The 15,316-nt window shown below is 38.7% G+C and overlaps 1 protein-coding gene across 1 annotated transcript; it reads left to right on the forward strand.

Annotated features, from left to right (window-relative positions):
- Nucleotides 1-6,291: 6,291 nt before the first annotated feature.
- Nucleotides 6,292-10,156, forward strand: mrpl48 (mitochondrial ribosomal protein L48). Its single transcript, XM_034676569.1, has 8 exons — nucleotides 6,292-6,512; nucleotides 6,720-6,778; nucleotides 6,992-7,023; nucleotides 7,108-7,187; nucleotides 7,338-7,507; nucleotides 9,482-9,584; nucleotides 9,665-9,754; nucleotides 9,937-10,156. The coding sequence occupies exons 1-8, from the start codon at nucleotides 6,492-6,494 to the stop codon at nucleotides 10,012-10,014; spliced, it is 633 nt and encodes a 210-aa protein (XP_034532460.1). The 5' UTR covers nucleotides 6,292-6,491; the 3' UTR covers nucleotides 10,015-10,156.
- The last annotated feature ends 5,160 nt before the right edge of the window (nucleotides 10,157-15,316 follow it).

Below are 15,316 nucleotides of genomic sequence, written 5' to 3' on the forward strand. Positions count from 1 at the left end.
ATCATTTCTGGCCCCTCTTCGTTGTCAGCTTTCCTTTCCACTTCTTTAAACGCAGTCCAAGCCTTTTCTGCCATTTCTAAGATTTCCTGCGGACTCCCGGATGTCCCCATCAAGCATTTCTTGTAAACTTGCCCGAGAGTGTCAGCCACAAAAGAGTTGTTTGGAGCTCTTTCGATGGCTGTCTTGGCCCATGTTTCAGCGTTGGCATAATTAGTGATGTCACTTTTGACGTAATAGAAACGGGAAAGCGTTTGAGGAAACATGGGGTGTTGTTTCATTTGATCCGATGCCGTTTCCAAGACAGAAACAGCGTTGTGTAAGTTCTCCCGATCGCATATATCTTGGATCAACGGGGAGAACGGTTCTCTACCTTTTTCTCCCATCTCTCGCTTTGTCAGAATTTTTTTGATGAACTCTACTGTATCCGGTTGGGGCTCTTCTCCACACAGTGACAACATCAACTGCTGCACTGTTGTACTCCTTGAAAACCCTGAGCCAGCTATCAGCTCTAAGGCGGCCTCTGCAAACACTGGATGAATGTAGACGTGTGTGGAAGGTGGGCTCGATACTCTGATAAACTCAGTGAAAGGCTCCATTCTGTCCTCAAACGGAGGTCCTCCGTGGATAGGATCAGGTGGCCCAAGGATCCCTTGACACTCAGACATCAGGAGGTAGGACTCAGGAGCGTACGTGTTCAGAAGTGCCAAAAAAGAGAACAGTTGCGTGTTTTTGGAGTCCAGGTTGTTCTTCACATACTTTGCAACACTTCCCCAAAGGCGCTCACACATATCACCATACTCCTCCGATGTGAACTCTCCACCAATCCGAGAGGTTTCATCTGTGCTGTCCAGTGACAGAGTTTTTTTTGAGTTGTTTTCCATTGCTGTAAGTTTAGAGTTTAATGCGATGATGAAAGACGAGTTTCTTCTGTGGTTTCTTCCAAAAGTAGACCAGGTCAACTACCTGAAGAGGAGATAACAAGAGATCCTGTGTCAATCATGTAGCTTTGAAATGTATACTCATAACCTAATGACAACGCTATTATTATTTTTATTGTTACCAATTTCTAATCCCACTCCATTTACAACAGCTAGACTCAGCTCTGCATGATACCGATAGGTTTAACTTCTACTCAATCTGTTTACTTCCACTGGCCCTGCTCCATTGTGTTACTGCCCCGTCTCAGCTCCAGCAATCCGTAGCCCTCCACAGCAAGACTTCTTACTTTGCCAAATGCCTGAGCACAATGCATCAATCAGCACAGAGCATATCGCACGGGACAGGAAGTCATGCATCGAAACAAAATTTAAACATCCAGTTGATTTCCAGAATAAAACACCAGGTGGTATTTCATTGGTCTACAACAGGGGTTCCCAAACTTTTCATCCAGCGTTCCCTAAAATAAAAGTGCGAAAGACTCACGACCCCCACTGCCCCTCAAAGTGTTTTAATGTGGCTTCATTTAGCTGGTCTGCAGAAAATTAACCTACCTGTAAGAGAATGTCATATAGGTTTCTTTTTGCCAGATGAATGTCATATAGTCATCTGGCAAAAAGAAAGGCAGAAAACACATTACATTTTCTATTTTCAAGGTTTTATTTCAAGGTTAGCTATTATTTTTTTCAATATTTTTTACTATAATGGGTTAAATTTACTATTTTTAGATAACTTTTAAAAAAAAAAACAATCTAGAAGACATCTCATGACCCCTCATTTGTGTCTTGAGACCCCCCAGGGGGTCCTGACCCCCACTTTGGGAACCCCTGATCTACAACAACAAACTCATAATGAGCAGAACCAGGCCTGGAGCCAACAGGTCAGAGGTTTTCAGAGGCTGATAAAGACAACATGGATTAAGGGAAGCTCATCAGAGGCAGAACCGCAGGGAATCATGGTCTTGTCTCATCTTGTGTGCCCAAGATAATAAGTGAATTGTGTTAAGGTTGTTTATGTGTGGTGAATCAGGCATCAATATTCACTTTTGGCTTTAATATGCTGTTTATTCTGGTAACAACAGAAGTGTATTAGGTCTCTCAACGCCTCCTTTGCAGGTGTAATACAAGCTAAAGAAAATGCCTGAACACAAAAAGCAATAACTACAAAACTAGAAACTAGAACATTTTAAAGACCTCATAGTGGGCAGTCTGTGCTAGATTTCAGCCTGCAGGCCTTTATCGCATATTATTACCCGGCTTTCTTACTGAACATCCGGTTGTGTAAGATGCTTGATTCTGATTGGTCAAAACCTCTTGACAACAGTTATTAACTTTCACTAACATGAGCAACGTAAAAGGCAAACTGATCACACTTCATGTCAAATCAATCCGCGGAAAAGAGTTCCGGCACGTTTTGCTTCTGCTTGTTGACACCACAGACCATAAGGTGAGGTAAACCCATTAGCTTCCGTTAGCATCAAAACAATGTGGCTAATTCATTTAGGATTCACACCCACAAACTGACTGTAAACATCCCATATTTGAATCACTGAGTGTGTTTTTCATAATAAAAAAAATTGTAATATTTGCTATATTTCTTTTTATCTTATTCTATTTTTTATTTTTATTTTATTTTTTACCTTTGTCATTATTATTGTTATTTTTATTATTATTATTATTATTATTATTATTATTATTATTATTATTATTATTATTTATTTATTTATTTTTTAACAATGTTAAGTACATTGTGGTATTTTCCTGTCCCGTGTTGTAAGCTGCTGGAACAAAAATACTTTTCCCCAATGGGGGATCAATAAAGTCTATCTATCTATCTATCTATCTATCTATCTATCTATCTATCTATCTATCTATCTATCTATCTATCTATCTATCTATCTATCTATCTAAAAAATTTGTTTTGGTTAGCATGCTAAATCGGTACTTTACGGACATTTTCATATTTCCTGTCCAACAATATTATCAACGGTGAGAGAAACTTTAAGTTACGGGTCGCTACAAAGAAAGTTAAACCATGAGCGTGGTGATGATAGCAGCAGGGTTCAAAGTTGTGACATTTGCCTCTATTTTCTTTTTAAACGATGACTCATCACTGTGTGCTGTACTCGAGAGTAGGATGGTCCTCCCTGTCGTCACTCAGGAAAAAACATTGGCATCTTCTTATTCATAAATGCATCCTGGGACTAATTCCCTCTTACCTCCTCGCATATATTGCACAAAATAACTCAGGAAGTCATAATCTTCTATCTCAGGATCTTTTAATCTTCTATCTGTTCCGAGGGTCAGGACTGAATTTGGGAAAAAGGCCTTCAGGTTTGCTGCTCCTGTTTTTCTGGAGGTACCTGTTGTGTAGCTGTTGTATGCGTCTGATATTTGTGTTCATGTCTTAAAAAGTTTAAATTTAAGGTCCATGTTATTTGGAGTTCATTATTATTTATGAGCATTCATCATGATGTTAAATTTAAAAAAAGTGTCCCCTGCCACATAATGCCTAAATCACATCTGCACAGTAAAAATGACCAAGTATACAACCCAACAGAACATTAATAGAAACGTAATCTTACCTGTTACTTGTGCCAAGCTCCAGCAGGTTTTCAGAGTGAATTATGAGCCAGGGTTTATTTATAATCAGATTTCAGACACACCCTTTGCATGTTGTACATTCCTACATCTTTGATTTGATGTGCTCAGGGTAACGCCTCCCTCTTAATTACAACAAATAATCTGTTGTTTGTGACAGCACAAATACCTGGAGGGTGTCGTGTTTATATGACAGTTCAGTTTCTATTTCTACAGAAAGGAAAGTAATGATGTTCAGCTCGGTCACTGGTCCGAAACATTCCACCTTCCCATAAACCTCTTTGTTTTAAAAGTTGTTATACCTGAAGTACAAGATGCCGATTAATGTTCAACCGACATTTATGTAGAAATGAAAGTCGGTCAGGTTTTTATATTTATCATGAAATGATTTAAAACCAAACTAAAGAGCATCTTTATGAAGAGTAAGAGAAATATATGGAGAATTAATCAGCTAAAAAGTGTGCTAAGTGGCCAAAGAAACAGTTCATCAAAATGAAAAATCTACCAACCTACAGTTATTGTAAACTGTGAGGTAGTTCCTGTCAGTACTACGGTATGTGTTGCGCTCTTATCTAACCAAAGCAGAGGTGGGTGGGTGGATAGGTATGTAGGTTGAGGTAGGTAGGTACAATGTAAACCCAAACGAGTTGAAATTTCTGTAAATGTTGGTCATAACTGATTACATAAGCGTTTTTAAGTCCCGGAAATACAATTTATAACAGTATAACTGAAATTATAAAATACAATTTCAGTTTACTCAATTGTTTTATTTTTTATTTTTTTATTATAATTTTTAAGTTTCCCCGACTCAAATTTATTAATTATATTTTTTAAATTCATACATACTAGATGAAACTGAGAAACTGAGAACATGTCATGGTTTGGTTAGTTGAGTTTTTTCCTTGTGTTTCAGTCATCCAACCATTATCTTGACCGCTTATCCCGTTTTGGGGTCACGGGGGGCTGGAGCCGATCCCAGTTGACTTTGGGCGGAAGGCAGGGTACACCCTGGACAGGTCGCCAACCTATCACAGGGTAAACATGGAAGACAGACAACCATTCACGCACACACTCACACCTACGGGCAATTAAGAGTGATGTTTTTGGACTGTGGGAGGAAGCCGGAGTACCCGGAGAGAACCCACGCATGAGAGAACATCGAACCAGGAACCCTCTCACTGTGAGGCAACAGTGCTACCCACCACACCACCGTGCAGCCTGCCTTGGTTCCTCCCCAAGTTTATTCTGTATTAGTTATCCTTTGTCTCTCTTGAGTGTTTAGTGATCCAAGTCTCTTGTTGTGTTTTCTTAGCCTAGTCTTGTGTTTCCTGTTTTATTTTGTAGTTCTGAATCCTCGTGTCTCCAGTTTAGTTTTACGCCATGCCCTTGTGTGTTTCCCTCCTTCCCTCTGTGTATTTAGTTCCTCTGTTTCCACCTGTCCCTCGTTGGATCATTGTTCGTCTTCCCTGTATCCGTACAGCGGTTCGGCATTGTCATTCGTCGTTACTTGCCACTTCGTGAAGCCCAGCCATTGTGGTTTTTCAAGTGTGTGAAGACACCCAGTGGTGACGTTGATGACGTCATACGCATACCCTCTGTACATTCAAAAGTTGTTATTTGGAAATGGATATTAACTCAATAAAATGCATCCACAAATAATTAAAACAACATTAATCGTTCGGATACCCCAATAATTACTTCTTGGTTCAACTAAATAGTAGGTAGGTTATGGGTGGGACGGGGTGTTTTGTTTGTTTGTTTTTTTGTTTGGGAGAAAATAACAAAAAATGACTTTTGTATTGTACAAAATGTTAATGTAATATTTATGTCTGTGTAATGCACATTGTACATGGAAAAGTCAATAAAGATATTGTTAAAAAAAAAATAGTTGGTAGGTAGGTAGGTAGGTACTTCCAGGAATTACCTCACAGTTTACAATAACTGCACATGTGTTTGAGAGACAAGATGCCATACAACATTCATTTCAATTTCTGTTTGCACAGAAATGAAACTGAAACTGTTCTTCTCACATCTTATATCTGAAACCTTTATGATTATAAGATAAGATAAGATAAGATACTCCTTTATTCGTCCCACAACAGGGAAATTCATGGAGTTACAGCAGCAAAAAAAAGGTGCACAGTACAAGAATTTCAACAAGAATATAGAAAAAAATGTTCATCAAAGACGACACCTTGGCCATAATTCTCCTGTCAGCCACCACCTCCACAGGGTCCAGGACTGAGCTGGCCTTCTTCACCAGTTAGTTCAGTCTTGCTCTCCTGTATCCTGTCCGCCCACAGCAGGTGAAATCCTTCCAATGTGGCGGTTGTGTCTGGTGTTAGCTCTGTTAGCATGATGCTACTCTGCCAGTATTCCCTCTGGTGCTGGGTTAGCTCGTCCACCTTATCGTAGATAGATCTTACAGTCCCCATAACGGTGAGAGTAAATGTATTATTATTATTATTATTATTATTATTATTATTATTATTATTATTATTGTTATTATGTTTTTTTTGTTTAGTTTGTTTGTTTGTTTGTTTATTTATTTATTCATTCATTTATTCATTCATATATATATATAAATTCATATATATATATAAATTCATTACTATCATTTCTACTGCCTAAAATCTCCTGTACCCCACTCCAGTCCAGTTGGTGGCGGTAATGCGCCTATAAGCTGGTTTTCCAACCGCCAATAAACTACGAAGAAGAAAAAGAACTTCACTTCAACCCGGAACCTTCGATTTGTTGTGTTCCCAGTACAGCCATTTGAAGAACGGACTGATTTCCCCAGTTGTTCCGGGTTTATGACGTCACCGCGGCGGCATTAGCTGCATGTGTTTTGATGTTGATAGATTTCAGTCTCATGAAGGTAACTCACCGGAACAGCGCGTGACAGCATTTGGAGCTTTTTCTTCCCGTTAAAAGGAGAGAGGCCGAGCTTCCGGGATGAACCCCGTGTTCAGAAAGGTTTGATTCTGTTTCTATAACACTTTATGTTTAGTGTTTAATCACAGAGGTCACACAGCAGCTGTCATGTCAAATACACTCACGTCGTCTTGAAGTTCTGTTAATTCACATTCAGATGATATCCCTGTATCGATGGTTGTCCCACCCCAGTTTAAGAATGGTATATGATGTAAAGAAAGTGATAGTTGTGTTATTTCTTGTGTCCAGTTGCAGGTGTCTGTCACACAGCAGGCGTTTGTGTTAAACCAAGCTCTCACATTATGCAGGTAAGTCTTTGCATGGCTTTATTTCTCTAATGCAGCATGTTGGAAAGCTCTTTGTGTCTCTTTATGTTTAAAAGTCAAATTCTAAGGGATCATATTTAACATTTGAGACTTTAAAAACCATTTGTCACAAGATTTAAATGTTTGTATCTTAACATGTTGTGATTCTTCTCTTTCTCTCTCTCCTGCTCCTGACTCCTTCTTTCGTATTTAAAGGGCCACACCCTGCATCCAGAGTCCTGTGTGGGGTAAGAACATTCAAAAAGTTTCTTTCTTAAACTGTAATCTTCAAACTCTTTCACTCGCTCACTCACCTTGTATGTACTCCACAGCCTGTGTGAACACAAGACAGTACAAATCCATGCCAACGCACGGGATTGGGCGATGGAGACACCTTGTACCTAAAGAACCAGTAAGTCCCTGAGAGGAGGTTACACTTTTGGAAAGCGCCCTCTACTGGATGTTGAGGTGTATTACAAAGTAGCAGCTGCGGCCCACGATGTGTGTCTGTGTTGATTTGTTCAAGTGACGATTGTTACGTGTTTCTTTGATTCATTTATAGGTAAGGAAAAAGAAAGACCGACACCAGATGAAGCCGATCCTGGCGGCGACAAACACGGCGTACGGGACTCTGAATGTGATGGTGTCGGGTTATGACATGACACTAGTGGAGCATTACTCACAGTACATCCACAACCTCTGCAACCGGCTCGGCGTCAAAGTGTCAGATAGGTGAGCACCGTTTGAGAGATCTGTGCTCTAACCAGGGAAGTCCCTGAAGGATCACTGAGGATATATTTAACTCTGTTTCGACCTCAGTTTCTGCAGAACCTCTGAAGTCTCATGAGGTAACAATACTTATCTTGTGCGTACAAGATTCCATTGAGAAGGTGTGACTATGTTGTGCTTACATGATAATTATCTTGAGGGAACATGTTGGTATCTAGTACATACATGGTCACATTCTTGTGCACACAAGATAATTGTTTGCATAAGACAATAACAAGATACCGTCTTGTTTGGATAAGATGACTTGTTTGCACAATACAATAACAAGAAACTGTCTTGCGCGCACAAGATTTCGTTTTTTACAAGACAATTACAAGATACTGTCTTGCAAGAACAAGATACATTGTTTTCACAAGACAATGACAAGATACTGTCTTGTGCGCAAAAGATACATTGTTGTCACAAGGCAATAACAAGATACTGTCTTGTGCGCACAAAATAAATTGTTTGCTCAAGACAACAAGATACTGTCTTGTGTGCACATGATACATTGTTTTCACAAGACAATAACAAGATACTGTCTTGTGCGCACAAGATACATTGTTTTCACAACACAATAAAAAGATACCGTCTTGTGTGCACAAGATACATTGTTTTCACAACACAATAAAAAGATACTGTCTTGTGCGCACAAGATACATTGTTGTCACAAGGCAATAACAAGATACTGTCTTGTGCGCACAAAATAAATTGTTTGCTCAAGACAACAAGATACTGTCTTGTGTGCACATGATACATTGTTTTCACAAGACAATAACAAGATACTGTCTTGTGCGCACAAGATACATTGTTTTCACAACACAATAAAAAGATACCGTCTTGTGTGCACAAGATACATTGTTTTCACAACACAATAAAAAGATACTGTCTTGTGCGCACAAGATACATTGTTGTCACAAGGCAATAACAAGATACTGTCTTGTGAGCACAAAATAAATTGTTTGCCCAAAACAACAAGATACTGTCTTGTGCGCACAAGATACATTGTTTTCACAAGACAATAAGATACTGGCTTGCGTGCACAAGATACATTGTTTTCACAAGACAATAAGATACTGTCTTGTGCGCACAAGATACATTGCTTTCACAAGACAATAACAAGATACTGTCTTGTGTGCACAAGATAAATTGTTTTCACAAGACAATAAGATACTGGCTTGCGTGCACACAAGATACATTGTTTGCTCAAGACAACAAGATACTTTCTTGTGTGCACGTGATACATTGTTTTCACAAGACAATAAGATACTGCCTTGTGCACACAAGATACATTGTTTTCACAAGACAATAACAAGATACTGTCTTGTGCGCACAAAATAAATTGTTTGCTCAAGACAACAAGATACTGTCTTGTGTGCACATGATACATTGTTTTCACAAGACAATAACAAGATACTGTCTTGTGTGCACAAGATACATTGTTTTCACAACACAATAAAAAGATACTGTCTTGTGCGCACAAGATACATTGTTGTCACAAGGCAATAACAAGATACTGTCTTGTGAGCACAAAATAAATTGTTTGCCCAAAACAACAAGATACTGTCTTGTGCGCACAAGATACATTGTTTTCACAAGACAATAAGATACTGGCTTGCGTGCACAAGATACATTGTTTTCACAAGACAATAAGATACTGTCTTGTGCGCACAAGATACATTGCTTTCACAAGACAATAACAAGATACTGTCTTGCGTGCACAAGATAAATTGTTTTCACAAGACAATAAGATACTGGCTTGCGTGCACACAAGATACATTGTTTTCACAAGACAATAAGATACTGTCTTGTGCGCACAAGATACATTGCTTTCACAAGACAATAACAAGATACCATGGAGTCTGTCATCTCTGCACTCAAGAAGTAAAGCAGCTTTGATGAGTGAATCTCCTCTCTGTGTCTGTTTTCCACCTGCAGCTACGCTCTGCCTACCAAGAGCATGGAGGTCATGCTGATGCAGGAACAAGGCACCAAGATGTACGTGGAAGCCCTCCTAAAGACTCACCAGAGAATCATCCAGGTATCTGCTTCTTGCGTGTCTTTGGTATCTGCTTGTTGAAGACCTGACTGCTAACCTGCCGTGTTTATCTGTCCGTGCAGCTGAGCAGCCTGAGCGCCACACTGTGTCCTGTTTTCATGGATGTTATGTTAAAGAGTCAACCTGAAGGAGTTCAGCTGTCTGTGACGGAGGTGAGTTAGCAGCTTTTTAAATCTGATGGTAGCATGAAAATGTCTGTCCTATCGGCTTTACTGAATATGCTACTGAAATTAAAAAAATCTATGCAACCCTTTTATGAAAATGGGATATATCTTTACAGATTTTTTGAATTAAATTTAAACATTTTAAATGATGATTCCACTTTTCCTCTCAGCACACGGAGGCTGATTACCACGCACGCTTTAAGACTCGCCCAGAGCTGGAGGGGCTGCTCGCTCAGATGACCAATTAGGAGCTGCAGACCACAGACCTGGCTTTGCATATTTATTCTCTGGTATTCTGTCTCTGAATGCTGCTGGAGGTGTTCACTTACATGTCATATTGCTGTTTCACATCACTGTATGAATAAAAAATGGGCATACTCAAAGCTTAAATTCTGTCTCTTTTATTGTAAATGTGCTCAAAAATTAGAACATGCAAGAACATAGAAGTAAAAGAAAATACATTCATAATTCATTTCATCAAATTTTTTGTGTAGAGATGAAGAAAGCTGAGACCATCAAAATGGAACAATAATAAGGCACAATGTTGAGAAAACATCAGTTTGTTGTTTCGAAAAAAACTCTTCAAAAAGAAAAAAGGTAGACTATTTTTGAGAAGAGCACAACTTCGGTAGCAAGGCAATGTCTTGGTTGTTTCACACAATTTTGAAATCTGACTAAGTGAAACTTCACATAAATCAGCAACTGAAAACAAATTCACAAAGAAATAGATTCATACATCGAAGAGTAACACAGGATTTAGAAAATTCATACATTTCTATTAGAATTCCCCACATTTTTAAGCCTCAAGTTAGGCGCATCATGGCAAAACATCAAATTTCACCTTTCATATTTACATTTATTCATACACGGGGGAGTTCTTTGCTTAAGTCACATCACTTCACTGTGTCTGACCTGTAGAGAAATTGATTTAAACATATTACAGATGCACATTTAGTCATAGAAAAGTATTGCTATTAGTCACTACAATAGTGAAAGGGCCTTATTAGGGCCACAGATTGTCAATAACATGAGTATATAGATACAAATGATACATACTGTTTAAAGACAGTAGTTACATGTGTTCAGCAGATATAAATGACATGCAGAATTCTTATTCACAGCAGACATGAAGTAGTTAATCATGGATGATATAACAGCCCCCTAAAAGGGAAGCCAAAACATTCAGAGCTCACCCTGGAGATGAGCTGCATTAAAGGTCATAAAGCTCACCTCCTTTATTTCAACAGATAGGATGTTGGTCAAACTTTTACAATATAATACATGTAACATACATTTATCTCAAAAAATGATTTCTGTCTAAGTTAATTCCTATCAAGCTGATTTATGTCAGTGTTATTTGAGATATTTAATGCTGTAGAAAGCGGTATAACGTCGTGATTGACACCGCTGTTAAGAGTGTAGCAGAGTACAGGAGGAATGGCGACAGAAAATGTAACAAACACGAACAATAAGAGCCATTGAACTTTTCAGAACCTTGAGTATTCGCTTCAAAATGACACAAAAATCTGTTCCACCTAAGGTAGGGGTGTCCAAAGTACAGACCGGGGGCCAATTGCGGCCCCAGGTCTATTTATTTATGGCCCCAAGCTTCCATCTTATATTGTGTTATTTATAGCAAAGAAATTAATCACAGATTCTTTCTACAAACAAAACTAAAGTCAATCCAGAAAATAAAAAAGCTTCATATGGACTACCTGTCTAAAGCCAAAGCTCTGGGAATTCTGCAAGATGGCAATAAAGAAGAAACACAAGAACTCTTAAAGTTGACAAGTTTTCAAATTAATGTTTTTATCATGATGTGAAATCTGATAAATGTTCTTGATGAACACTAAAACTTCAGAAGACACAAAAGAGGACACAAGACAAGATCAAATTATGAAATTGTACAGAAAAGGCAAAATTTGGTGCTTAAAAAAATGTTCAGAACTCAGGAAAAATAATTATTTTGTTCTTAAAATGTTGCCTGCTTGTCAGAAAGGTCTGAAAAACCACATAAAAAAGAAGTGTTGAAATCTAGATCATGATCCTGCCATAGGAAAATAATGATACAATACTTTTTCCCACATTGCCCGACCCTAATGAAAAACATTTTCCTCCAGAAGAAGATACAGTTTGCTCATGTGTACATGGCTTGTGGAGAACTGAGGACTACCTAGTTACTGATTTATTGAGACAAAATTTAAAATGATTGTTATTAAATAAATATTTCATATACAACTTTTGGGATTCCTAAGTCTCAGTAGGAGCCACTGGCCCTGAGGTATTCTGACAACATCATATGTGGCCCTCTTTGAAAAAAGTTTGGACACCAATGACCTAAGGTGTCTGACAATTCTGTCAATCAGTTCCACAACTCCTCCACTTGATCCTTACCACGCAGACTCTGGATCCAAACATGTAAAGGCGACTTCGGACTTGATGCGTGACGGCTGCATGATGGCTACCGTTCATTCAGTGATGGCATTTACACAGGCTGTGTGAGCTTTAATTGTCAAATAAGCTGGGATTTGCCATATCTATACAGGAGTTGTTTTAGGGTTCAAGCTTTCATATAACCATCTAATTTACAATTAAAAAAAAGGTCCCTAATTTTGATTTCAATACCAATAGCTGTGTGCACATTTCACAGCGATAGTAACAGGAGGGAGGGAGGAGATTGTCCTTGAATATTTCTCCTGAACTTCTTGTTATTTGATTAACAAATCATGTACTTGGATCTTATTTACATTAAAAAAGGATGCTTAATATAGACACCAGCTGAGCAGAGAGAGGGGCAGACAGATAGGCTAGAGGCATGAAAGGGAGGTCGCAGAAGGGGAAATATTTCCTGTAACCTGATGTCATATGATACATAACAAAACTTACCTACAACCAGCAAGATTTTTAAAACTTTTTATCCAACAAAGGTTCAGCAGAGACTCAAATAGAGAGCGGTGTAAGTTGCTTCATTCACTAAACAACTGTCAAGGACACAACTTCGGAATAGAAGCGTTGTGTGACGTTCACGGCTCGTGAAAAAAAATCAAGGAGCCTTCTGTTCTCTAGACTTTCAGTGTGAGAGTCAGACATGAGATGCACATGAGCCATGCTGCTCATGTTGCCAGTATATACAGTCTGATCTATTAACATACATGCCAAAATGAAAATCAAGCTGTTCTGAAACATCCAGCCTGAGGCTGCAGTGACATGTTCGCTGTCCACTGTCATCTGTCCGTCCATGTTTATGAGTCTTTAATGCAATAAGCAAAGTTTTAAAAAGTCCAGTGAATGATCAGGTAAGAGCACAATAGTGTTGTAGTTTGCAACACCTTCTTTCTCTTTTACAGTTATTCCCTTTTTTAAGACTCTTCAAGCTCATCCATAAGATACTTCAGGTTCCCTATACTTTTCAGGATTCCATAGAAACGATCTTTAGCATTTGTGCCTGCTGAAGTCACAATCTTAAGAATGCCTCTCATCTTGTTCTGATGAATTTGTAAAGCTCTCACAGCATCGTATTGCTCAGTTGAGATCAAGCTTATGTCTCTGAGCTTGTCAAGGATGACATCTGTTTGATTCACTCTGTCGATCAGAGCTGTCCGATGGCGATCCACAAAATGCAAACCAGAGGCTGTCAAAGAACATAAGGCAAACAGACAGTGAATAATGGAGGTTCTGTATTTGAAGCAATGGTGTTCAAAGCCACTACACAAAGCCAAGTACTCTCTTCAGTACATGTTTTATCATATATGTCCTTTCTTACCTTGTTCACATTGGACGATCTGACTTGTAGTCTCCTGAAATAAATTACAGGTCACAAACCAGATTAGGTACAAATACAGGCTTTGTTCTTTTACATCAAATGTATCATGGACACATTAAGATCACTGGCAGATTTTATACAATAAACGTCTTGAAAATGATATGGAGCACTTCAGTTTTCACGACTTGATTTGTGGTGTTTGATCTTTTCTATGAGTTTTCTGTGTGTTTTTTGGGGTTCACACTGTTTGTATATTTACAGCACATTTGTCTTTTTGAGAAACGTTGCCTGCAGCACATTTCAGCCATTACATTTGTTTTGAACCTTTGCATGTGTTTTTGAAGTTGAACCATTCCTGAATTTGCAGCTTGTTTCCCTCTACGTGCCATTGCAAATAAGCCTTGTTTGCTAAGTGTTGTACGAATATAAAAGTAAGCTCCCTTGCTGATGTAAAGCATGTGCTGCTGAAAGTAGACAGCAACAGTCAGCACTTAACGCCAAGGCTTTCAGTAATCTTATATAGCTCTCATTTTTTGGCCCATGGGAAGCTAATTTCACAACATTTACTTTGTTTACTTTGGAATTTGATTGATCGCTATGAGTAACAGCACATTTTTCTAAACCAACTGTAAAATACTGTTCATGTATGAATTTAACCTTACACAAACTTTGAGTCCCATGTCAAGGACAGATATTTATTGGTCAGCATGACTATTCTGACAGTGAGATGACCAGCTGGTCTCATAGGTCTGTGGGTGGAAAATGTGTCCTTAAATGTCAGACTGCTAGTTTCTTATTTTCCTCCAGCTCCTGCAGTGCTTCATGTTGCATCTCATACAGTGATCACATCTTTCCCAAAGATTAAGTGTAGTGTTTTCTAATTTAGAACTCCAGATCAGGAAATTTAAGGCCAAAAAGGGTTGAATACATCTTTAATGCTGAAACACATCAAGGTCAATATATAGGAGGGTATGAATGTGTTTGCTTTCATTTAAAGACAATGGAGTCATTCTGTATGAAGTAAAACATATGATCACAAATTTTGTAGTGTCTTGATTGTCATAGGGTTACAGATAGTACTCTTACCTTCCAAAATAGTTCTCCGAACTTTGTAGGCTACAGGACCGTTGATGGTAAATCCAAGGTAAAAGGAAACTCGACCAGATTTCCGCATGCTGTATCTCTGGTTGACATACACCTCAATCTCTGTGCTTCCGAAGGTTGCATATAATCTGTAGTTTCGGATTACTCCTTCAACTTTTAGAAGGCGTTCTTGGACATTGGGGTCTTTAAAGATCTTCTCAGCCCTCCAGTTAGTGTTTGGGTGTTCCAGTGCATTCTGTGTCCACAATATCTCAAGGACTCTTCTGTGAACAAATCTGCTCAGACCTTTGCCTTTTCCAATAAAGAACAGAGGGCAAAGGTACCTTGGATGAAACAGCTTTTGATATTCACATTCATAACTGTGCTTCAGACGCCAAATTAGTTGATTTAGATCAACAGCAAGTCTGTCTTCATCATCTGTGGGCCAACACATGAGCAGTGCTAGCAAGTGAGACTCAGGCACATCTCTGGAGCTCAATGGCATTTGCTGTCTGAATGCGTTTTGATAGTCAGAACTGGAAGGAACCTCGTTGTTATTTGTCAGCATGATATTAGCAAGGATGTAATTGACCAAAGCATGTCGAGTGGTATCTTTGCTTAGACAGATTTCATTCCACCATGAAGCAATCTGATTGAGATTTGAAACAGTGCGTTTTATGTCAAGACAGGAGAGTACTCCAGCT

The sequence above is a fragment of the Notolabrus celidotus genome, chromosome 23, assembly GCF_009762535.1.
Source record: "Notolabrus celidotus isolate fNotCel1 chromosome 23, fNotCel1.pri, whole genome shotgun sequence".
In the NCBI taxonomy this organism is placed as follows: Eukaryota; Metazoa; Chordata; class Actinopteri; order Labriformes; family Labridae; genus Notolabrus; species Notolabrus celidotus.

Coding starts and splice junctions, on each gene's coding strand:
- mrpl48 (XM_034676569.1), top strand. CDS start 6,492: ATGAACCCCGTGTTCAGAAAG. Junction 6,779..6,991: donor CAAGCTCTCACATTATGCAG/GTAAGTCTTTGC, acceptor TCGTATTTAAAG/GGCCACACCCTGCATCCAGA. Junction 9,585..9,664: donor CTCACCAGAGAATCATCCAG/GTATCTGCTTCT, acceptor CTGTCCGTGCAG/CTGAGCAGCCTGAGCGCCAC.